The sequence below is a fragment of the Molothrus aeneus genome, chromosome 1 (assembly GCF_037042795.1).
Source record: "Molothrus aeneus isolate 106 chromosome 1, BPBGC_Maene_1.0, whole genome shotgun sequence".
In the NCBI taxonomy this organism is placed as follows: Eukaryota; Metazoa; Chordata; class Aves; order Passeriformes; family Icteridae; genus Molothrus; species Molothrus aeneus.
In genome coordinates, this window is record NC_089646.1 from 116305000 (window position 1) to 116331513 (window position 26514).

General features: G+C 40.6%; 1 protein-coding gene across 1 annotated transcript in view; it reads left to right on the forward strand.

Annotated features, from left to right (window-relative positions):
• The first annotated feature begins 2070 nt into the window (after window positions 1-2070).
• The window catches only part of CLVS1 (clavesin 1), a 99032-nt gene continuing 74588 nt past the window's right edge, over window positions 2071-26514 (forward strand). The window contains exons 1-2 of the mRNA XM_066563442.1: window positions 2071-2457; window positions 12518-13134. Coding sequence (XP_066419539.1) covers window positions 12746-13134 — 389 coding nt within the window. The 5' untranslated portion in view covers window positions 2071-2457; window positions 12518-12745. The remainder of the gene's footprint in view (window positions 2458-12517; window positions 13135-26514) is intronic.

The window sequence follows — 26514 nt, forward strand, 5'->3', positions numbered from 1 at the left end:
AAAATATTAAATCCCCAAATATTAAGCATACATCCAATTTGGCAACTCATTTGACTGCCTAAGGCAGTTGGTTTATAGAGTCATGTTCATTCCACTTAATATTATTAACAATTCCCAGGGAAGTTCAGCATAGTTACAGTAGCTACTACATTAATCTTTATCATACGTGCAAGAGTGGAAGCTTAGAACAGGATTATGAAAACAGAGTGCTTATTCTTTTATCTCCAAACTGATCTCTATGCAGAAAATAATGATCTAATGAGACTACTTACTAACTGAGTATTAACTTCCCTGGGGCTAGAAACACTTTTTCATCAAGGGCTGGGACAAATGCTCTTGTGAGAGTTTTGAGCTCTCGGCCTTTGAGCTTCTGCTTCTTCTCTTCTAGTCAATGTGGTTGGGTCATAGGATGCTAAAATCTCATATTCCAGTTTTACACATGCTGTGGGCTAAATTAATGGTTCTGCATGGAAATCATCCTAAAAGCACAAATCAACATCCCTACAGATTCTTTTTGCCTTTGCTTATTAATATGGGTGTGTTTCCTCTAAAAAGCAAGTGATTCTGGATGTATACTCTTTGAAAAAGAGCAAAACCACTGCATCTTCCCCTTTTAAGGGAAAGCAAAGCTGAAAGGAATCCAATTGTGTTCACATTCTCAAAGTTTACTTTGTATGTAAGAATATAAGACGAGCCAGTACTGGGTCAGATCAAAGGTGCATCTAGCCCAGTGTCTACCTCCAGCAGTGATCATCACTGGATGGTTAAGGTAAAGAATAAGAGCAGGGCAGAGATATAATCACCCTTTCCCAAATATTACTCCAGCCTTCAGTAATTTGTGGAACAGGGTCTTCTTGAGCCAGAGGCTATGACTTCATGTTTGAAGGGTCTTAATGGATTTTTCTTCCACAGATATGTCCTACAATTTTCTGAAGTGTGAATTCCTGTGGAAATGAATTCCACAGTTTCACTCAATATTTTGTGAAGAAGTATGTCCTTTTGTTTGAATCAAAGCTAGACTCTAGTGGGTTTCATTTCTCCTACTCCTAAAACTGGAAATGATACTGAGATATTGTTCAGGTTTATCTTCCTCACACTGCTCTTTATTAAGGAATACTATGAATGATGAAAAAACCCCACACTGCTATTTCGTCTACACTTAGTCCTCTCCTTTTTTTTTTTCCCATGCTGAAGAATCCTACTCTATTTATCCATTTCCTATGCAGAATTTTATCTTTATAATTTACCACGTAGTTCTTCTCTGCACAAGATCCTTCAGTAACTGACGCAGGAAACATGTCCAAAGCAGAGACCAAGAAAATCAGTTGACTTTAATCCACCAATTCCCAGGAATTATACTCCACAATGCACAGGCATAACAAAAGAAGAAATTTACTTTGCTAGTACATTTAATATTATTTTGATATTGGTAGGAACAGATGGGTGTGAATTTTGGTCATTGCATCACCCAAAGTCTTCCAAGTACAGTTTAATACAGGTCTTATGCAGCTTGAACAGAAAGTGATTTTAGAACTTAATTTAATAACAGAAGTTCCTTTCTCCTGTTCTTTCCACACCACCAGCTAAAGCTTACACATTCCTCTAATAGAAGTTTGTGAAGGAGGTAGATGGCCTAATCAAAGGGCATTATGGAAGGACATTCTAGAAATGTAAAAGTATTCTAGGAGATACTGTGAGAATTCAAGGAGGACAAATTCATCCTGAAAACTCAGGCACTACATTGCTGGGAAAATTTCTGAACCTGAAGTAGTTGGAAGAGGGGCTGAGAGAGTTCAGGGGTGAAGCTTGTCCTGTTTTTTACATTCTTCACTAAACGTTTGCTGTGGGTGCTGTTGATGACAGTCCCTGCAGTCTGACCCAGACAAACTTCTCTTCTAAACCCAGGCTGCCATGTTCATTACGGCAGCCCACGGACAGCACACGGCCCATTAAGATCACCTTTCCACGGCTGCTGTAAATGCCGCAGGAGGCTGTGCTCTGCCCGACTTTCGCTGGGGAAGAGGCGATGCTAGAAAACAGGCGGTGGAGCCAATGCCGCTGGGTGGGAGCCCGCCGAGCTGAGCCCTCCCGGCCGCCAGCGGCCCCTTCCCACCCCTCCCGCGGCGGCGCGGAGCTCCCAGCCCGCATCCCGGGGTGCCGGGAGCGCCGGGAGGCAGCGGGCGGGCGGCAGGACCCAGGGGGACGGCAGTGGAAGGACCCAGGCTTTGGCGCACACGCCTCCTACCAAAAAAAAAAAAAAAAAAAAAAAAAAAAAAAATCTCAGCCCCGTGGAGCTGGCTCTCGCTCATTCAGTTTTCTAGAGAGATCTGAGCCGGAACCCGGGAGCCAGGAGATCTTTCTCGCCCACACAGCTCAGCAGCAAGGACATCTACAGGGGGAAAAAGCCCACCCCACGCAGCCCCCCGCCGCCCCAGGGCAGCTGCCGGCGCTGTGCAGGTATTTGGATATTCGGATTCGCCTTCTCTCGGGTTGCGCAGGGCGGCTCTCGGCGCTCCCCCCGCCCCGCCGGGCCCGGGATGCGGCGTTTCAGCACCGCGGGGCGGACAGCTCCGGCCCCGGCCGCTCCCGCCCGGCCTCGGCTCCTGCCTGCCTGCTCCCTGCCTGCCTGCCCTGCTCCCTGCCCGCCTGCCCTGCTCCCTGCCCTGCCTGCCCGGCTCCCTGCCCGGCTCCCTGCCCTGCTCCCTGCCCTGCCTGCCCGGCTCCCTGCCCGGCTCCCTGCCCTGCTCCCTGCCCTGCCTGCCCGGCTCCCTGCCCGGCTCCCTGCCCTGCTCCCTGCCTGCCTTCCTGCCTGCTCCCTTCCTGCCTGCCCTGCTCCCTGCCCTGCTCCCTGCCTGCCTGCCCTGCTCCCTGCCTGCCTGCCCTGCTCCCTGCCCTGCTCCCTGCCTGCCTGCCCTGCTCCCTGCCCTGCTCCCTGCCCTGCTCCCTGCCTGCCTGCCCGGCTCCCTGCCCTGCTCCCTGCCCTGCTCCCTGCCCGCCTGCCCTGCTCCCTGCCTGTCTGCCCTGCTCCCTGCCCGCCTGCCCTGCTCCCTTCCTGCCTGCCCGGCTCCCTGCCCTGCTCCCTGCCCTGCTCCCTGCCTGCCTTCCTGCCTGCTCCCTTCCTGCCTGCCCTGCTCCCTGCCTGCCTGCCCTGCTCCCTGCCTGCCTGCCCGGCTCCCTGCCCTGCTCCCTCCTGCCCCCTCCTGCCTGCCCTGCTCTCCCCTGCCTCTTTCTTATAACCCTGCTCCCCCCCACCTGCTCTGCCTCTTCTCTGTCCTGCTCCCTGTCTCCTGCCACCCCTATTCCTTCCTGTCTCCTTCCTCCTTCCAGCCAAGCTCTCTGCCTGCTGCCTGCCCTACTCCTTGCCTGCCCAGCCTGCTGCCTCCTTCTTACTGCCTACCCAGCCTGCTGCCTGTCCTGTTCCTCCTGTTCCCTGCCTCCTGCCAGCTCTGGCTGCTGACCTGCCTGTCCAGCTCCCTGACTGCCCTAACTCTTGCCTCCCAACATACCTCTTCTCTCTGCCAACCGACCTCTCCTGCATCTGCGTGCCTGCTGCCTGCCTGCTCTTTGCCCTGACTGCCTCTTTCTGCTGCTTGCTGCCTTGCCTGTCTCTATGTTCCCTGCCTCCACTGCTTGCCTCATGCCTGCCCTGTCTCCCTACTCTCTGCCTCCTCTGCCTCTTACTTGACCTGCTTCCTCCCTGTCTCCTTATCTGTTCCCTGCCTCTCTTCTTTGCCCTGCTGCTTCTATTTCCCTTCCCCTCCTTCCTCTGTTTCACCTGTCTCCCTTGCCTCTCCTTGCCCTGCTTACTGCTTCCTGCCTCCTATATATCCTGCCTCTTCTTCCTCCAGTCTCTCTGTTTCTCTTCTCTCTGCCTTCCTCCATTCTGCCTTCCCTGGCTGCTCTCCTCCCTGCCCCACTCCCTTGTCTCCTTTCCTCCCTGCCCCTGTTTCCCCACACTCCTCAATTTCCTGCCCTTTCTTCCCCTCCTGTCTTCTTTCTCCATCACCAGCCTCAATCCTTCCTGCAAGGGGGCATGGCACTGTAAAAATCAGCTCAGCAGCCCAGGCGCTGGACAAGGAAGGAAAAGAGCACAGGTTGGAAGGGAAAGTCCAGATCCAATTTGAGACCCAGGAGAGACGAGAGGCATGCAGAGGAAAGGGCTAAAACTGGTAGCTAAGTAAATGAAGTGAGAGCTACAGCCAGGAGTTGACATAGAGGAGCTTGTCAAAGAGCAGCAGATACCTGTTTGCTCCTCAGCACATTGATGCCTGTTTTGACCAGTTGCTCTCATTCCAAAGAGAGAGAAGATATTAAAGGGAGGGGGGGACGTGCCAGGTCAGTCAATGGTATTGCTTTCCTGGTGGTAAACAGTGATGGGTGCAGGGAAGAAGTGAAGTGAATCACATCTAGTGTGTGGGTCCTTTGCTGCAGGAAGTCAAGAATTAAGTTTTGGTCTCTGCAAGAAGTGAGGGTGTTCATACAGAAAATAAATGCAAAGAAAATAACAGCTGGAGAAACCCCATGCATGCTACTGGCCTGACTTTAATTCTGTTTGCAATGGTTTAATCCTGAGAGGGTGAGGAAGGTCATAGGAGAAAGGGAGTTTCCCCTTTTCAAAATGCTGATTCCTCAATTTTAACAAGCTCTGTAAATAATTAAGTTAAGGGGCAGATGGCTACTTCTTGTCCATCACTAAATAGTGACAGGATTATATTTGGAAGAAAAAATTAAATTACAGAAAGTCTGCTTTCATGTGCTGTCTGAGTAATCAGATGATAACATAGATTATCTCCGGTACTAAAAGTTAATACAATGCCGACATTTGCACGAGATATTATGTAACAATATTATGCCATGCACTGCATAGCAAAGGTACTGGTTTAATTTTCCTATAATAAGTCAGATAACCTTGTAGAGCTTTTCCTCATTTGCAGTCTGTATCCTACCTTGAAGTTTACAGGGCCAGCTTGTGCTGTCATGTACCCGTGCTGATGATTTTAAGAATTCTGTTGACTCATCTACCTCTAAAAACGATTGAGTATTTTCTAAAAAATAGACTTTTGTAAGGAAAACATAAAACAATGAAAGATACTGCCAAATTTTCAAGAAAACCTTCTTAATTTATTATATCACAATTTATGGCTTAAAATCTGTTGCAGAGACAGGATGTTCTGAGTAGCACTGAGATGTGCTGAGTAGTAGAGTAAGCAGGGCAGCTGAATTCAGCAGTGGAGGAACTGCAGAATCCACGCCATAGCACTGGGTCGTGATTCCTTAAACTCTATGTGCCTTGAACACAGATGTCATTTCACTGAAATATGTAACAGCAGCCTCCTCATCTTCCAAAAAAAGGCCCGTGTCAGTTGAAATAGTAATGATCAGCCTCATAAAAGGATGGAGAATACTTCCTTTAAAAAGATGTAAACTCACGCAGTTGTTAACTTAAGCATGCAATTATTGAAGCCATTGTGCTATTGCTTAGAAAGTGAGTTTTATTTTCTCTCACAGCCTTGTACTGTAGCGTCTCTCTGGCATAGACACAAACAAGATGTGACAATTGGGTGTTACTAGTTAAACAAAACAAGAAAAAAGGAAGCAACCTTAGTCTCTTACATAGTGGAAAAACTGAACAGAAGTTCACATGGTTTTCATCAGAAGAGTGGTAATTCCTTTCCCTCTTGATCTAATGTTGCTTCATTGATTTAATTTGAGAATTTCTGAACACTTTACTGGAATTTTGGTTTGCTTTATTTGTTTTTATTTCTTCAGTAATATTTAGAGAAATAAACCCCTTTAAATATGATATGTTGCTCCACTGAGAAAACAAACCCACACAGTATTATAAAGTTTTATTAAGCTTCATTTCTACAAGTTTGAGAGAAATTTCTATGTGCTTTGTGTTTGTGCTCAGACTTAGTAGAAATGAGAGAAAAAAACCCAGATGGACTGCATTGATTCCTGGGGGCAGAAATCCCTTCCCCTTTCCCCTTTCCCCTTTCCCCTTTCCCCTTTCCCCTTTCCCCTTTCCCCTTTCCCCTTTCCCCTTTCCCCTTTCCCCTTTCCCCTTTCCCTTCCCTTCCCTTTCCCTCTCCTCCCACAATGAGGAGGCATTTCTCTGGCATAATATATAAAGCAGACAGAAGTCAACAGTAATATATCACCATTGCATTTCATATTTTTTGAAAGAACATAATTTTCCAAAGCATGGAGTAAAAGAACTGCAAAATTAGATGAACTTCATGCTATTAAACATGCTGCACTGAATATCTTGTTAATATGTTTTGTTCTTTCTTCTGTATATCTTCATGCAGATGTTGTAACATAACTCCTACAGCATTTAGGCATTTTTGGACACCAATGTTATGATTGTGTGCTGTTAGATTTCTACATATAACTTCTTTATGAGGCTTGGGGGTCAGAATTCATGCTTTGCATGCTGTTAATTTCTGCTGCATGATGTTTCTGTATTATTGGAAGAGCTGACCTCTGTCCCATAGTGGCCAGGGTGCTTTTGCTTGGTGATGCTTGCACTGTAACAGACATAGAAGTTCCTCATAAACTGCTGCTTCTTTGGCATGCCACAGGTCAGGCCATACGTTCCCATAGGGATTTGCAGATTATCTGTGATTGGTGAATACTTGCAACTTAAAAACTGAGATTTGAAGAAAAAATTTAACCAAACTCTTGAGGTTAAGCCTGTTATATTTAACTTTTTTACTTCTGTATTGTATAAGTTCCCCTCCTTGGCATGTGGTCCAGTTCCTTAATATTCAGGTAATTAATAAGTTTTGCACACTTTAGGTCAAAAGACAATGGGGCAGTTTTTTAATTTTACATTTGCTAGACAACCTTGCCTGTCTCTCCTCCTGCCTAGCAGCTTGCAAGAATAGCAGGACAGCTTCATTGGTGCTGCAGACATGCCTGCCCTACATACTGTGCAGAGAGCAGAGAAGATCAGTTGAGTTTCTGCCATGTTTTGTGCTGTGCCATGGCTAAATTGGCACCACTGGACATTTAGATGTAGCCTGAGGGCAATCTGTAAGTAACTCGAACTAGAAAAAAGATTGTAGAATGAGTAGGAATGCATGATGTGTTGTTTTTACTGAACTGAAGGAAATGTTAGGTTTTGTACCTGAGCTGAGAGATTCTACCCTGGGAAAATGTGAGAAACCATCAAATTCCCCACACAGCTGTTACAGTCACAAACATTCACTATTTTCATCATGACAAGAAGGAACAAATCCCTAGTGAAGGTTTACAGGAGCACCAGTACTTGGAGCAGAAAGACTTACAATATTTAACTCATTAATGTTCACTGGGAGAATCTGGTCCCTTGGGAAAGACTACAGAGAAGTAGTGGTGAGACCACAGTTGGAGTATTGGGTCCTCTTTTGGGACCCTCATTACAAGGGAGACATGAAAATATAAGAGAAAGTCTGACAAAGGGTCCAGGGGATGATGAGGAAAGATTCCCTGGATGTTAACATGTAGGCTTATGGCTCAGGAGGGATATGATCTGTTCCCAGCTCTGGGAAATGTGTCCTCTGGGATCTCAGGCACATCACTCAGGGCTGTGCTTCTCCCCACAATCTGTGGAAGATGTCAGGGTTTCACAGCCAAGGATGAGAGTCAGTTTTGCTCATTGCTCTTTTGAAATTGCTTCATGGAACTGGGATAGATTCCTTTCTAGGTCTGACTACTCCACTTCCAGTGCAGGTTTCTACTAAGGCACCACAAGGCCACAAAAGGGCCATAGGAGCCATTCCTATTGGTACAGGTATGGATTCATCCTCGCCTGTCCTTATGGAGCAACCCCTGCTAAGCAGAACATAGCCCTTAGAGATTTTCCAGAATTAACATCAAAATATTTTTCGAAAAGAAATTTAATGAGATGACACCCACACTCTGAGATAAAATCATTCTATATTACCATTTTCCCTCCCTCTCTGCCCACTCCCTTCCTCTCTGGCATGATTTCAGCAGCTAATATCTGTATAAATGCTAGGAGTTAGGAATTATATAATGAACCAAAACTTAGCAGTGATGCCTCTTAATGCCAGGTGAGAATGAAATGTTAGTGCCTTCTCAATTTGAAAATTGTGGTAATGAAATTTCACATGGCAGATAGCGTTAGACTGGATGGAAAACATTTGGTAGATTGAGAGACAGCTAAAATCTTTCTGGAACTGAATTGGATGAGGAAGGGCCAAACGGACATGAGGTGTTTAAAGAAGCAAGTGGTGTTGCAGGGGCTGGTAAGTGGGCAGGAACAAAATGATCCAGACAATTGCCATCATCACTGCAGGCAGGTTTTGACCGATTTTCCAGGGCATGCAGTGCAAATAGGGATTGAATGCTGACCCAGAAACTGTCTCTGAAGAGAGAGCAGTAAGGCATGTTAAAATCTTTGAATGAAAAGTGCTTTGTATACTGGAAGAGTATTATTTTCATTTTAGTTTGTATAGTAAATATTACTACCAATTTATTATTAACTTTTCCTTTTGAGGATTATGCAAAAAATATGAGCTGCTTCTCTGAAAATTGTATCCCACTTGCAGTATATTACTCATGCTGAACACTCACTGTCCCTTGTCATTCCCTTGCTGGGACTGAAAATTAATCAGCCAAAATTGTATGTGACACCACAATTTTTGGTGGAAATTTCCCTCCTTGTTTTGAATTTGGTATGTCGTGTTTCAAAACTCTGTAATTTTTTTTTTTTCATTTAAGGCTGAATTTTCTTCCTTTAGAGGGATGATTTATTATAAGTGGCTCTGAAAAGACATTAGAAGAGCAAACAGTCCCCTGGGAACAAAGAATCACAAGATAGGAAAACAGCTGTTGAGACTATAACCCATTTTAATGTGCCAATACACAGCAACAATATTCAAAATAGGGAAAGAAGGCCAGTAACATCTTTGGAAGAAAAAACAACCCTGCACCAAACTGAACAAAGATGTAAACATCTAAAAAATTGACAGATGGATCAGAGCTGTACACAACACTGGAAGAGAAGGAGAAATTGCCATGTGTGGGAGGAGGTGAAAATGGAGATGAAGCTTCTGTTATATCTTGGGAATCAGAATAAATCAGAACCATTTGAGAAAGTGCAGTGACAGTTAAACTGGGTAGTTATGGAGCACTAAATTTATTGTCAAGGTTAGCAGTGGGAGAACCAAATCATTCACTGATGTATATTAGGCATATCAGGCTCCTTGAAGGCAATGGTGCTAGTGTGGATTGCTAACTTCATGATTTCCCTACGATTCTGAGAGTGACAAAATTGTTCATACATATTTTAGGTTATTTTGCAATATATAACTTCCCACCAATAAAGTATTTTAGTGTGGTCTGCTCCAGGTGACAGTCAGGATAATCTATAGATAACTGTAATCTATGGCTATAGCTCAGCTCACTATCAGAAAACTCTGAAATGCATTTAAAAATGGATCTTCTGATAGAATGAGTATTGGCAAGTTGTTTTTTGGCAACAACATCTGACAAGAAAGAACTGTATCTCCCTCACCTTGGGATAATCCTGAACATTTAAATTAATTAAAAACAGTAGGAAGCTTTAATAAAAATAAGCAGAATATTTTTTGACATTAAATAGTTGGGGAACCAATAAAAAAGGCCAGACTTTATTTCCTTGGAGCAGAGGAATATCCTTCCTTCTGGAGCAGGCAGCATTTGACCTTTTAAGAATTTGCCTTATTGCCAAAGAAGCATCTTGGTGGAGGTGGGAGACAGGAAAGCAGCAGAGGAAGGGACAGTTTTACTCCTATAAACTCCTAGAAGATGGATGAACCACTGGGAATTGTGTGTGCATGTGTGCAATTGTTGTCTGCTACTAATCCTTGGATGCTTTAGAACAGATCCAGAGAAGGGCTAAAAAATGATGAGAGAGCTGGAGCAACTCTCTTATGAAGGCTGAGAGAGTTGGGGTAGTTCAGCTTGAAGAAGAGAAGGTTCCAGGCAGACCTTACAGCAGCTGCCCAGTACCTAAAGGGGGACTACAAGAAAGATGATCACAGACTTTTTACTAGGGCCTGTAGTAGCAGGGCAAGGGCTAACATTTTTAAACTGAGAGAGGACAGATTCAGATTGGATATAAAGAAGAATTATTTTTTTTATTATGACGGTGGTGAATCTCTGAAACGAGTTTCTCAGAGAAGTTGTGAATGCTCAAACATTGGAAGTGTTCAAGGCCAGGTGGAAAGGAACTTTGAAAAACTTGATCCCGTGAAAGATGTCCCTGCCCACAACAGGGAGGTTGGACCAGCTGACCTTCAAAGATCCTCTCCAAACAAAAACATTCTGTGATTCCACAATTTTGTGATTCTAAGCCACAGGAATGCTAAAGGTGTTGTAATTCATACTAGGTCCTAAGCCAGAGCTAATGCAGACTCCAGACAAGCTTCTTGCTTCCAGATCTCTGCTTAACACCCTTGGGAGCAAAGAGTTTCCATACTCTACACTTGCTGTTGAAACTAGAGAGGGACCAATCCTGGCACCACAGTCCCCTAAAAACAGTGTCACCCTAAATACCCCTAGCTTTCCTATATAGCTCAAGGAGGCAGTTGTGAATAAACCCATGATTTATGCAAGAGAATGCTGATATCACCATTAATTTGAGATCTCAGTCACAAAATATTAGCCTGGTTTCTCTATGGCCTACTGTAATTTTACATCAGTGTAATTTGGTTGATACCATTGGAATTACTCCAATTTGGTCTAATAAAAGCAAGAGTAAAGATAAGTGTTGCTTAATTTTTATATAAGGAATCCACCTTTATTACAGCTCTAATTTCTTTAAGAATTGAATATCCTGCAATCCCCCTCAAAATCTGGGGACTTGTTTTCTGGAATCATTTGCACTCCATAGTGCCTTTTCAAAGCCCTCTTTTCTCCCAGCCTGGCCTTTCCTCGAGTTTTCCCAGGCTGATCAATCATCAGATATTCTGCTCTGCAGGTAGCTCTTTTCAACTCCAGCTCCACAGTGAATACAGAAAGAGGATGCTTAATAAACTCTCCTTTGTGTCACCCACAAAAAGTCCAATTTGTTTGGTGTTAAATGAAAAGCTTATCTCCCACCACAAATGTCCTTTAAGCAAATATGCAGAAACATTCTGTATTTAAATTTTGGGATTTCATCCTGGGGCTGCAGCTGTGGCATCTAAAATGTATTTTTTTATCAATAACATGCAAGGTCACAAAGCAGGGAACTGAAGCATCCCTTGAGCTCATTGACTTCTAGGTCCTGCAACATAACTTTGAGCAAATCCGGGACCAAGAAATGCTTTGGCTGCTGTTCTCCCCTTTGTTTGATCTGAGAATGCTGAACCCAGGGGAGTAGCTGAATGAAATGGTTGTTTTGCTATAAATAATTCATAACTTTCCAAACAGCTTTCTTCAAATACAAAAAGTATATCTTTTACTGAGGGATTCCCTTTAAATTTTTAAAACCCATTTTTCTATTTCAGAAATTAGGAAGAGAGATCTGTTAAGCTGGGGAGGGGGGGGGGGGGGGGTGGTTTGCTTGTCTGTTTCTGTGATGGCTGAAAAACTGTATGGATCTTGATCTTTCCTCACACATATATCACATTGGAACAGACCTTGATCTTATTTCACACAAGTGTAGCTACACAGACTTCGATGACAGCCTCCTGCTAATTATGTCACTGAAATGTGAGAGATTCACTGTACCATTTTGCTCATACATAACAGCTTAAGCAGATTTTCTTCTAACACTTGTAAAAACAAATTCTAGGTAAAGTACCAAAATCAAAATGAAATTCAGAACTAGGTATTCAGGAAAGCTACAATATACTGAAAAAGAATTTTGAATAAAATACATCTCTTTTCAACTAAAACACCAATCCTGCCAGACTGGATACATCAAGAACCTTATTTGTGGGAAGTTTCCCATGAAGACATATTGAGTCTCAATGGAAATATTTCCAGTGGATTTCTAAAAAGTAGAAATTATCCCTGGTATTGGTAGAGTTTTGGGTTTTTTAAAAATCAGCTTTACAGACAGCTCATGGTCTTATTCAAGGAGAGCTACAAGCTGATAGTACAGGTGATAAAGCCAAATCAAACAGGTGCTCTGCTTAGTATGATGCTGGTAAATCTGTCTAATTATGGAGCTGAAATGCTGCTCCCGTTAATGGTGGAAAAAAATACTATTATTTTTGCTGCTGTCATCCTTGGCTTGAAGTTAGGGATGCTGCAATTTCCACACTTCTGTAAGACAGCTTTGAGAAGTGTATTCTAATAGCAAGTTGATACAGCTTAGTATTAATTGTCAATAAATCAGATTGCTTTTCTGAAAGACTGAAAACATACATTCAAGATGTTAGTGACTGCCTTATCTTAAATGCACCCATTATGAATTTATGTGACTTCTATCCTCCTACACAAAGAAATTTTATGGCTAAATAAATTCAGAAATGCATTCCTACAAGTTTTATATACACATTTAATCTTTCTTTTATATATTTTCTTTTTCTTTTAGTAAGTGGTGGAATAAACAACACTTTCCTTTGGATGGATTATGGTACATGTGAACTGCCTGTTACTCTGCAAGAATAAGAAAGCCCTTTGCTTTTACTTGTTAAATATCAGTTTGATAGCCAAAAACATCTGAATGGCTCACGCTCACAGCAGACCATCAATTGAATGGGACCAGCACTTCTACTAAAATATCTGAAGTTAAGGATTTGGAAAAGAGGTTTTTGCAGAGATGACCCATTTACAAGCTGGACTTAGTCCAGAGACTATAGAGAAAGCCCGCCTGGAACTGAATGAAAACCCAGACATTTTGCACCAGGATATCCAGCAAGTCAGGGACATGATCATCACAAGGCCTGACATTGGGTTTTTACGTACAGATGATGCCTTCATCTTGAGATTTCTCCGAGCCAGAAAGTTTCACCAAACGGAGGCCTTCAGACTGCTGGCTCAGTACTTCCAATACCGCCAATTAAATCTGGATATGTTCAAAAACTTCAAGGCTGATGACCCAGGAATCAAACGGGCTCTGACAGACGGGTTTCCGGGCGTGCTGGAAAATCGCGACCACTGCGGCAGGAAGATTCTTCTGCTTTTTGCAGCCAACTGGGATCAGAGTAGGTAAATGTAGATAGTGTCCTTATCTTTTTACACACACTCACACTCAACTCCTAATGGAATTTTTGTGGCCATCTTTGAAGCAGCAAGGCCATTTTCAGCAAAATATTTTGTAACCATATCTCCATTACGCTATAACTTCCATCTCACCTTATCACCTGTCAGTCCTCATTCTTAGGACACAGGGCCATTGACAGTTAAGGCTATATCAGTGTGTCATATAAGTAGCTCATGTCTGGATTTTTTAAAAGAAATATTTCCAAATTTTATCCAGATAATGTAATTTTGCTATACGTGCATTAATGTCTGTCATACAATTACTTCAGCTGTATCACAGACCAACCAAACAGATTGACAGAAAGCATCTCAAAACATATGGAGATTCTTGTAGCTCTCCTGGTGCAGAGGAAACTGACAATATTTATTCTATCTTCAGACTTTCTAACAGATTGCGTGTTTGTTTGTTTGTTTGTTTGTTTGAACCATTTTGGGAATTGCAGCCTCTGCTCTATTTCCTCAAACTGCATTGAGATTTCTACACACTCTGGTGGCTCTGTGTTGTTAGTCTGATAAATGGGAGAGTCACACAAAGCATATTTTCTGTTCAGGCCATTTATTTACAGAGTGGCATTAACAAAGATATATCCTAACAATTATTATAAAATAATGTCTTTAAATTAATGCGATTAGTCAGCTTTCATTACCTGTTTGAAGTGGTACAGAGAAAAGGGGCTAGTCCAGGAATATCATGTTCACATTGTTCTCATCTTTGTAAATTATTCCATTCCATTATCCCTGACTTCATGGTGAGATGGAGAAGTGTAATCACCTGTAGGTTTACCATGTGTTCTGTTGGATCATGATAAACATCATATGAAAGAACAAAATTCGGATTCAGGTTTTAAGTACCATCAGTTCTGATGATTTCCAGGTAGGATTTTGTCTTGCCATGGTCTAAAGTCTTTGATGAAAAAGTCTTATCCTTAGGAGTCAGTAGATTTGAGCTTTGATTTTACAGCATATAAATTATTAGAGAACAATACACATATGCCTGCAATTTTTCATGCTATTTTGTTTTCTGGGAAAACCTTTCATCACCATGTAAAAAGCAGAGTTCAGAAGTGTTTCTGATTTTCATTCGCATGTAAATAAATGAACAGAAAATTATTCAGAAGTGTAACTTTGCATAATCGAACATGTTTGGTTAAAAGGTGAACTGAGGGCAGTAATAAAAGTCCTATTACCTACAAACAGGCCAGCAGTTTATCTCCTGTCTTTCTGAACTGCAAGTTTGCCTTTCTTTCAGAAACCACAGAACTCTTCTGTTAGCAATTGGCCTGAAAAGAAAGATGAATGCACAGGTATCTGGAATTAGTAGAAAGCATCAGCTTTAGAGGACAGAAGTACAGTGGAACTGCTGGTTGCATTAAGGGATTTAGGTATTACATAGAGCCAGCTTTGGGTTTCTGATCCTTCTACAAAATGAATCTTTGTGATTAACCTTGTACATCAGGTCCGGCTCTTGGAAAGATGAGGGTGCTGGTGTCTAAGTCTCCTGCAATGAAATTTTGACAGAATAATGACTCTGGTCAGGTTTTGGCTCATATTTTCTCCAAGACCTTCAATATGCATCCATGTGTGTGTGTGTGTGTGTGTGTGTGTGTGTGTGTGTGTGTGTGTGTGTGTCTGTGTCTGTGTCTGTGTCTGTGTCTGTGTCTGTGTGTGCAAAAACCAAAGCAATTCTGCATATTTTTGAAAATATAATTTTAACTTTCAAGGAAGAAAAGCTGAGGCAAATACCATAGGATGTACTTTCCTAAGAACCTTCAGTGACATTAAAAATCATGTGCAAATTTTACCTCAGTTCAGCCACTGAACCTCATATCTTCTGTGGATTCAGATGACAAGAAGTGTTTTTTCTGTGGGCTTTTGTGGCACTCCAGCTGCAACAGGGATTTGAGACAGGATTTGGGCTGTAAGTAAATGGATATCCTCCTCCTTTTTTGCTGTCTAGAGACATCAACAAGAGGAAAAGCTGTTAAGGAGAGGAAATGGTGAGTGCAATGCCCTATTAAGCAGCATGGGAGCAGGTTATTGACCAGAAGAAGCACAAGTTTTACAAAGAAGCTCAAAAAGGCATGGTGCACATCTTACATAAATGTATCTTGGGCAACCTTTCTGCAGACATGTCTTCTGAGTGATTGCAAGATGTTCACAAGCTCACATTTCAGCTGAATGCTAATGGAATCGGCCATGATGCAAGAATAAGAGCCGACCCTTCAGCCTGCCCTTCCTTACTTTAATCTCATTTGCCACTGGCTTTGCCTTCTCTTTCTTTATGATCAATATCTAATTTATGAAGGGTTGTTTATAAAGAAATAACAATTTTTAAGGGGTCTATTAAAATGAGAATAGCTATAGTCCATAAGTTGATTTTCAGTCCAGACATCCTTACCATTTATGTGTCTGGGAATAGGGTTGCTGCTAGCACATGTCAAAGAGGCCAACCTTAGAACTTTCTGTGCTTATAAATATCTTGATTTTAAACAGGAAATGTCATTATTTGTGCAATATGACTGCTTGGACAAATCAGATCCAAGATGTTTCTAAGGTACTTCCCATATCAAAGATAGAATTTGTATGTAAGCTTCTAGAAACATTTGTAATTTCAGCCACCAGAATGCAACGGATAGACCTGACATTTCTAGCAAATTAGGTTTTAATTTCCAGTCTCAGTATCTCCAGCTTCGGCTTCCAGCTGCTAGATCATGTTAGTTTAAATGCACCACAAAAATATGACAGTTTCCCATGGTTGTATTTTTGTGTCCCGACCACATCTCATTTAACCTATTTTTGAGTTCACTGGGGAGGTGGCACTGTAGGGTAAGTCACTGTCAGGCAAGAAGATACTGCATTAGTGACTCTGCAGCAGAGGTTCTTGTGTTCACCTTCAACCACGGGGAAAGTAAAACAGCTAACACCTTTGTCCTCAAGGAAAAAAAGCCAAACCTGTGTGCTGTCCACAAGGTAAAGAACACACCTCTGAGCAGCCAGCACAGCAAAGATAATGTTCTGCAAAGCAATCCACTAGATTAATGTATCACAACACATTTAAAATACCCAAGCTTAAACAGTTTTAACTTCCTATCTCTCAGAACTGGGGAGATTTTCCAGGTTTAAAATACTCTTCATCATTCTTTTATGGACTGTTCCTGTCATTTAAGTGTTGTTGTTAAGGTGCAGGTGAATGAACTAAATAAAAATTTTCACTAATAAATCACCAAGTGATAACCCTATCTCATCTGCTCAGTAGTTTCCTCCTTTTAGATACAAGATTGTCACTCTGTTCTTAACTACTCTATCCCATTTTGAGCTCATGTTCAGCTCAAATTTGCCTTCAAGTCAGTTTCCTAAAATACAAATGCCACTGGTAAATGTGTCATACATTCTCATCCATAATGTGGGCACAGTCTCGCATGTGATTCACGCTCTTGTGCAGAGCTAAACAAGTCCTGCTTCCCAGTTAGCATTTCAAGAGGCTTGTGGCATCTGCAAAGTTCACTGGCAAGAATTTTATTTTTGTTTCCACATCATTCAAAAATATAATGATGATTGTTTTGACCAAAACCTCTTTGATGACAGGGAAAAAGCCACAAGGGATTCTTATTGCCAAATCCTAGCTGAGATTTATCACAGTTCCAGAGTTAGACTAATTTAGCATATTCTGCATAGGTTTGATTTCTCTCCATTGCTCAGGCAGATTTCTTAGAGATGATGTCATCACTTTCTCTCTAGGTCCTGCATAGTATAATTTGGATCTCTTAGTTAAAGTTAATCACATATTCAATTCCTTCATTTTCACTTATTCAGTATTGAATAAATGAACATGAGAGATGAATAGAAAAGAAAGAGATCAGATAAGTTCCATAACGAGGGAGAAAAAACCTGCTGAGTTATATTACTGTAAACTAGTAGAAGGGAAGGACATTTTTCACTCTGATTAGAACTCAAGGTGTGGACCCACCTGAAACTCACAAAGACTTTACTTACACCACTTCTTACAGAGCACATTATTTCGAATGCAAATTTGTGCAGCAATAAAGACAGATAAGGATGTCAAACTGATCATGTAATGAAAGTTTTTGATTGAATAATTTGTATGATAAAAAATTCCAGTTTGTAAAACGAGCAAATACATACACACAGTTTTGATGAGACCTGAACAAGGATTTAATGTAAAAAAAATGTTCCATGTGCTGGAAAACAAATACTCTTTCTCACACTTTTTTGTTTCCTCACTCTCACCAAATCTAAGCCCTCACCCCTCTGATCCACCTGTAGTGAATCTGAAGCTTTTAAAGAAGTTAGGTAAGAGGGTCTTCTCATCTGTTGGATTGAGGAAAGCCTTCAGTAACTCCCACAGCTGTTCCTATGTCTGCTACTGTCTTCTTATACAAGCTGCTCATACTCCAAGGAGATGGAGCTTTGGGTGAAGAAGTAATTCAGCAGAAGGTGCTCATTAATCTTCCAAGCAAAAGTGTTTCTTTCAAGGTTTTTCAGCCAACATAAAATTTATTTTTGTGTAGAGAGCCAGAGGAAGGACTCTAATCACAATACTCTGCAAATAGGGCTTGGGGTTGGGAGCAGAATGTTTTTCATAGTTTTTTTTCAGTAAGATGGTAATTAATTTCTGTCTTCATGTCTGTGCCTTAGAAGCTGTCACATAGTTCCAAAAATTCTGTGAGTCAGACAGAGAAAACCTGCTGCTTTGTTTACAACATACCAAGTCAACTGCTAGCCATAAACTGTCTTTTATTACCCAGGGAATCTCAAATACCAGATACTTACCATTCTGTAGGACAATGTACTGAGACTAAAGGGAAAGGAAATATTCTGACACAGAGGTAAACCAACAGCTATAAATATTTTAAAGGATCATAATAAAACCCAATTATGTCCTTCCTGAGAATGCTCAAAGTGGTGTAATTACAAGGATATTATCATCATCATCAGATCCTGTTGGTATAAAAGAATACATCTCGAGTGTTGATTGTTCTAATATATTTCAAGCATTGTCTCAGATGCTTAATAGAATATGAGGTAACAAACATCTGTTGGGACTGATTTATAGTCACAGGCGAACTGTGGCAGTAACTCAGCCTCATGTCTGTTTATCATGAGAGATTACAGCTGAAGTGCAGCCAGCCCTGACACCATAATGATTTTTGCACATCAAATCTTTGGGTTTGGTTAGGAGCTAGTGATTCTGTGTTGGGAGTTGCTTACAGCAATGCAGATTGGCATTGTGGTTCAAGCATTGCATTGACCAATAAAAAGCTTAGAAGCATGCTGCAAAAAATAAAAATTCATAGTACATTACTGAGCTGATCCGAAATGGTAGCAGAATTCAGGATAGTATGGGAAGGCAGCATAGCAGAAGCATAATACTCATTTAGAAAAGTAACAGATGTGTAAATTAAATGTTGGACAAGGAAGAAAAGAAGAAGCTCTGTCTTGAAATGTTTTAATTTGCTTGCAGGCGGCAACTTAATTCAGTTAGTACCATTTATTACGGAAGCCATATTTGGGAAGGCAATTGTAGCCCATCTGAATGACAGCAGGATGACATACAAAAATGAGAATCCTGTGCTGTGCTGCAAAGGGAATCCAAGAAGACAAAGAAAATGTCTGAAAAAAGAGAAAGAAAAACAACAGCTGGGAAAGTTATGAAGCATATGTTGAAGAATGAGAGAAGCCTGACTGAAAAGAAAAACCAAATCCACGGAGAGGGATTGGCAATCAAACATATTTTAGAGGGAAGAGGTGACTGGATGGTGTTGGGCTGAGGGCTGACTGAAGAGCTGCGAAGGACAGTGCCTGGGGGTGAGCAACACAGTTACAGGAGCTCTCCCCCAGTATAACACAGGAAAATGTAGGGCAGACTGGAAAGTGGCTCTGTGTCACCTTCCTCCTGTGGTGAAAAGAAGCCAATCCAATTCTCATGCTTTATAAAGTGGGAAGAAAGACAGCTGATAAAGAAAAATATACAAACACACATACACAGGAAACACATAGGCACACATACACATCCCCTGCTTTTCTTCTCAGACTCAATTTTTGCATAAGGGTTTATGTCTTGGTGTAAGAAAAGAGAAACTGCATACAGTTGTGATTGCACTTGTCCCTAAAAGAACGACCCGAAGTCCTACGTGGGCTATATATGTCATCCTCACAGATGGGATCTGCAAAGGAGCACCACAACAGAGCTACATCCACAGAATAGAAGGAAGCCAAGCAATGTGACATCCCACATGGTTCTTTGCCCTTTTGAACTTTGGAAACTGCTGAAAACCATGAATGAATGCTCTTATAAATAGCAGCTTTTTGAGGTGAAGCTTTGTAGGAAGAGACTAAAACAGTTTTTTGTCACAGCACTCCTCAAATCAAATTTTCTAAATATCTAATATTCTGATCAGTTTCTAATTTGACAATCTAACTAAAAGCAGCCAAGGCAAATTCAGGCATTGCAGCAGGAACAGACTGAAACGAGTCAGGGAAGGAAAAAAAATATTAATTCTCTGGCCAGCTATTTAATAAGCTACATGCAATAGAAGCATCAGAAAAGAATAGAAATACTGAGCTGGAATCCTTAAATACATTTGAAATTTTAAAATTTTAATACTTCCTTGATATATTATTTCCCCAGGCCATGATTTATTTTAGACTCTTTTCTCTGAACTCTGAGCCCTGTACCAATTGCATTTTACATTGAAATATCTGCTTTTTTCACTCTGTCAAGTGCTGAGCATCCTCCTAGTCCAGCACCCTCAGAACAGCACAAGGGATGCTTAGGAATTGGTGCTGTTAGCAGATCAGGTGATCCCACAGGAGTTGCAGCAGAGAGCACGAGTTTGGTCAGGATGTGAATGTTGTGGTGGCTGCTCAATTCTGTGAAATACCTGAACAGCACACTGGGGTAAATTCTACCCTGTCACCACATTCACCCTGCTGCAGGGCATTTCTTGGCCATGATGAGGGTGGAGGATGAGGGAGACATGGCTGGTCCTGTGGTTGTGCTGGTGAGAGTGCCATGACCAGGGGAAGCTCTCAGTGATGTGGGAAATTAGGTGGTACAAGCACCCAGCTGCCACGGGCAAATTTAACTAAGCAGATAGAATAGAGGGCAGGTGGAAGGATGGAGGAGTAAAGTCATTCCAATAAATCAGATAAAAAAATTGAATTGTTAAAGGTCTTTTGTGTTTTGCCTCTTTTGTCATGGTTAAAACAATAAAAAAGTTGGAGCATCATAATTAATATGTCATGGATGGAGATTTGATTCCTAAAAATGAGAAAATGGAATAATTTCTTAAGAAAGAGGAAATTTTGGTCTTAAATTCTGATTGCACTCTCACAGTTTTTGTTTTTAATAAATGCAGCAACCACAAAAGCAGCAAAAAACAACTATCCCTTGTTCACAGACCATGATAATCTCAGCTCTGGAAACTTCCTTGAGGGTCCATTTGTTGCAGGGACAGAGGGCAAAGCAAGCCAGTTAGCCTCCTGCTGACACAATTTCCTATGTAACTGCTTATGAAAACTGTCCATGCTGGGCAAACTAAAGCTAGTAAAAATTCATTTTAAGGAGAAAGGTAATATGCAAATATGTTTTTCTTTATAGAGAGATGATATCTCTTTTCCACTATTCCATTGCAGAGGATGGCACTTGTCTGTGCATGCATTACCACATGTGGTGCCAGTTTTCTTTCACACATGCAATATAAATCACAGCACCATGTAAAGTTATGGTGCTAGAGGTTCAATAACAACCTATTTGAGAAGGTTATATGGAGTATTTATGTAATATCCCATAATACATCTTTAGGGACCAAAATTGAATATTTGATTGAAAGTGTTAAGCTAGTGACTGCCATATCGACATACATAAGAAAAAATATTTGATTTTCAGTGTAAGATTAGTATGGTCTCTATTTTATCCTTGCCAACCTGCTGTGTATCAAACCTCCTATTCCTGGCAGGAGACCTTTTGATCTGATCCCATAGAACCACTCTCAAGTGTACTTTAAAACACACATATTCTCACATACTGCACCAAGACCTGATGGTATGAATTAATGAAGCAGGAAGACTTTTTTTTAAACCATTTTAAACCAGTATGTTTTTCTTCGTTGTGTTCTAGCTACAAGTTATCCCCACATCTTTCTCCTTCTTTCCTACAGATAGTCCCTGTGCTCCTTTCCCCAAAGTTGCAATCTCAGCTTCTCTGGTTTTATAACATGCCAGTAGAGGAACTCAATTCCATAAATTCAGCTATGGATGATGTAACCTAGGTGAAAAAAAGGAGAAACAACACAAGGCCACTGCTATGGTGTGATCAGAAACGTTTGTTCCCCTTGCCAGGGCCAAACATTTCACTGTTTCCCTCCTCCTGGCTTCCTTTCACAGCAAATCCAAGAGATGCCAGTTGCATATTTTAGATACACACAGATCAATCTACAGAGTATGTGTGCTGCCTACACGACTTCAGAGTGCTAGGCTATGTGATAGCACACAAGGATTCCTTTTGTATGGGTATTTCTAACCAGGAGAATCTACACCTAGGGGTGATAACCCTGTCTAAGTCATCTTAGTCTTCTCCTGTTATCTTGGAGCTGTGCTCCTCTAAGCTGTTCCCACTTTGTGATGTTTCTCCATAAGTGTGCATTGCCTTGCTTTCCCAGGGTTAATCCTACCTGGCTGTTGTATAGGTACAAAAGAGGAAATGTGATTTATAGTGAAAGAGAAAGAGACCAATGAAAAATCCTGCTTCCAAATCTACTGCAATATTCATTTGAAAACTAAGTAGAAAAAGAGGAGGAATAAACTCTGACCTAGGGAGAGATGGTGGGAAATCTTTCAATTTCTTAGATTCTCATTTACATGTAAGCCACTTCTAGCTGGCTCCTGCAATTTAAATTCACTTTTATTCTGATAAAGCCTTCAATTCTATTTGAATAAAAGAGTTTTGCAAGTCTAGGGGAAATGGCAATTTGTGTACGCTGTGCTGCCAATGAGTGCCTTTTCTTTTTCCAGCATCTTATTGTTATTCTCGCTGAAATGTATACGCAGGTACATGCACATTCACTATCTTTCAGAGAATATTTTATACGAATTATTTAAAAGTACTTCAGGGTCATTTTGGGATTTACTTCAGAAAGAGGCTTAGCAGATGTAGGCTCCAGGTAAAAAGCCAAGGAGACTTGTGAGACACCAGGCACACCTGCCATTATTTGTTTTATCCTGGCTGACAGGTTTGTGTCTACTGGGATTTTCTCACCTCTTGATTTCTTAAATCAGGTGTTCATGGGTAACTAATATTGACTGGGCACAAAGGGATTTAAGGGTAAAGAATGGACTACAAATGAAATTATGTACAGCAAAGTGATATCACTGGGGAAGCAAAGAGTCTGGGCTGTATTACAGGAATGTTGTCAGCAGGACAGCAGGAGTTACTCACCTTTACCCACCTCAACTGTCCTGTAACCTAAGTACAAGCACAAGAGCCAAGTCTGAGCTGAGTCAGAAGAATAGTGCAACAAGAAGTCTGAAAAATATGACAATGTTATAGAAATTGAAGATAATAAGAGGTGGGATTCAATTATTCCTATATATAACAATTTACTTTAACAAAATGTGGTAGTAAACAGTGGATACATAGAATAAAAGAATAATTTTGCCAAATCCTAAACAGAATTAGATTTCCAAATATTAGAAAACAGTTTGCAATGACTAAGATACAGGCAACTGTGGCTTTCTGTGGGCTCCTCATCAGCAATGACACTACTGATATGTTTTGCTTCAGACACTTGCTTAAGTATCTCATGACTCAGTATACTTCTCATGCAGAAACGAAAGCACTGCATTTACTTGGCCATTAAACACTGTCAAAAAATATTAACCAAAGCTAAGTCAGACTAATGCAAGGGAATGGAGTGGTCAAGGGTTCTGCCAGATCAATATGAAATATCCCAAAGAGTCTGAAATGTGTTTTTGTGGAAGGAAACTAGCTGCAACATAATTAGAATAATTTTGCAAAGACCCGATTGCTTGTAGTTATTCTTTGATACTGCATTAGGCCTTTTTAGTAATCCTTTGGTGCAGTCAAAATATTGTCTAGAATAAAGAGAAGTATGCACTACAGTTACATTTATGAAAATTAATTCTGCTGTTGTAATAAATGTGTCCTAAGGCTGTGCAGAGATCTATAAAATGGACTGTCTCTACCTGATTTTCCCCTTTCAATATAGTCTAAACTGTGAAAAATAACCTACAAAAAAAGGATAATCAGTGTAGTATTAAGAAACACGGAAATTTTAAAAAATCATCCCATGATACCATGAAAACATCTCTGATGACGTCTCCTGAAAAGCAGACTTTGCAACTTAAAAAAAAGGTTAAAAGTTTAAAGATTAAAAAAAGAATTAAAGATTTGCTGGTTTGTTTCTTTTTTTGGTAGGTTGGTTGATTTTTTTGTTTCGTTTTTTTTTTTAAGGAAAGGAAAAGATGAAAAAATTAGGTATTCTTTGAAAAAAAGCTAGCACAAATATAAACATGTAAAATTTTTTTACATGCTTTCCATAAACAAGAGGAAGTAAAAGCAAGCAGTGATTTATTTGTTCAAGATTTACACATTTGTTCCTAATATCAAGTTTTTCTTAAGTCTTTCTCAGGGCCATGTAACTATGTTTGCTGTGGCAATTTCTGCTGATTCTTTTTATGCCTCTTTCTGGCTGCCTTTTGACAAAACAGGGCCTCCCTGCTGTCTTGTATCTTTATTTCAGTGCTTGTGTTTGCAGTAAAAGTCCTGATTGCTCCAGCTATCTCATTCCAGAGCTGCTTTCTTCAAATACCAGCACAGGGTCAGGCAGGACATCACTGTGCATTGAGTTCAAAAGCACTGATTTTTTTCCTAGTATGTCCTGAACTTAATTCTTGCAATAATAAATAATTGCTAATAATTCATTAACAATTATTTATATAACAATTATTTATAATTGAATTAGCAGTACAGAGTCTTGACTTCAACTAATCACATTTCTTCAGTATTCTCTGTATTGACTATGTGAAAGTTCTTATTAGAGGTGTGAAAAACTTATTTTAAATTAATTATTTTAGCTTCATAATAAAAAGAAATACAAACAGAAATAGAAGAGTATTAATTCATTGTCATTTTACAGTTTCCAGTTGGTTAGAAACTTAAAATGCAACCCTTTCCCCCAGAAACAGCAAACTAGAAACAGCAGTTGCCAGAAAGAAGAGACTAAATCTCCACACATATAAATATACTCTGTTGTTTAGAGGTCAGACTAATTTACGAGGTTGCTGGTAACTACTTTAATAAGAAATTAGTGAAACTTTTATTTCAGAATCCCTAACATTGAAATTCATATGAAATTATCTTTTCAGCTCAAATCACTTTAATAGTTTATGAACCACTTAGATTACTTCTCTCTGGAAATTCCTAAGAAAACTTGATGGTCTCCCCAAACTAATTATGTAATATTATTTTTCCAAGGCAGGGACTACACTGCACCTGCAACCCTCATCTGTACCCTGCTGGGAGCTGCTGGCACGTGCCATAAAACTGTACTGGCTTCAGGGGAGTAAGGATGCCAGCCTGGGCTTCTTTTCTCCGCTACCATACACCCGATGCAAGGCTCCACAACTCTATTTCTGTTGCCTTTGGGATCTCAGCTTAAGCACTTACTACCCACTATTGCTGTTAGCATGTTACACCAAGGTCTACCCTATCCCATTCAAGAAAAATCCTTAATGATGCTAGATCATAGAATTAGAAACCTTAGTCAAATGGCAGAGCTTATTTCAGAAATTCAAGGTTTCAAATCCAGATACTGAACTATAAGTAAAGCATTGATTAATTTCTTCAGGTAGATTGACAGATCTTTTAATCCTTTTTTTTTTTTTTTTTTTTAACAATGGAGAAATAATGTACTAAGCCTCTGCATTCGCATAAATTGAAGTACTCAAAAATTATGAATATTGGTCTTAGAGTTTTAAAATAAGTTTAATTTTCCCTTTTATGATTATCTAAAATCATCCTTTAAAAATTGATTCTAGCTTATTTTGCCCACTGATCCTGCACAAAAGGCATTTTGAAAACAACTGCAACCCTGGCAGTTTCTAATTTTCAATTTGCAGCCTGAACTTTAAGATTTTTATTCTGTAATTGTTTCATCTGTTTTGAGAAGGCCAGTCTCAGCACTGCTGTATTTCTAAATGAGCTGGGCCAGTGACATTAATTTGTTCAGGTTGCTGCTTTGGAAAAATTTCAGGGGAGTAATGCTAGGCTCACATCTTTTCCCTTTGACCTTCAGTTCTGCCAGGAAACTGTAATTTGCAATTTGAAGGCCAAAAAACCACCCCCCAAACTCCAATCCATTACAAAGGACTATTTTTTCAAAGGAACCTTGCACATCCCAGGAATACTCACATTCTTCAATTTCACAGCATCAGGTGGTTGCAGCCATCTCAGGATCTCAACATTTTTTATTTCATCAAACCCAACTAATTCTGCCTAAGTGGTAGTAAAATCCACAGAAAAAAAGCTTTTGTTAGGCTTTGGGTTTGCTCCATTGCTGCCATCCACACAAAAATACCCTTGGTGAAAGGCTTGTAACACCACATGGAACAGCACTGATGATATTTGGTTTCTGTATTTAGTAATTCCCCTTCAAAAAGAGCAATTGCTGCGCTTGCCAGAGATGTTACAGTGGTGGTCATTTATGCAACACACAGAATTACATGCCTAAGGTTTCTACTGCAACATGGTTGCAACTGATGATGTCATTCCATAATTTTCATTTTCTACCAGTTACTTATAAAATTCATTCAGTTATCATGTTTTGTTGATTGACATATTGGGGAGTCATGTGCCTGTGGAATCCAGACCTCCCAGAGCACCTTCTGCCAGCTGCTGTCCACACAGGAGGTTGGATGTCCAATGAAAGCTGGGGCAAATGTGGAGAATGTGAGTAAAAAGACATACCTTTTTCTAAATTTCACTGGTGACATATCACCAGAATCTTCATTGCTGGTTGGATCATAACCTATTTTTGCCTTGCTAAAGTTTCTATAAAATCTGCAGTCTTCTACAGAAGTGGTTTATTTGCTCTTTCTGGGGAGAAAAAATAAATCTGCCTTTTAAGGGGGAATGTTTTTTGCTATTCATTCCTTCACTTTCTTCAATGAAATTGTGTGAAATATGATCCACTCAAAAGGAGCTAGGGTGAAAATGCTCATTTTTCTTGAGCTTCATGGCACTGTATATCCTTTTCAGTATAACTGTGCAAAGTGGTTTCTTTGTGG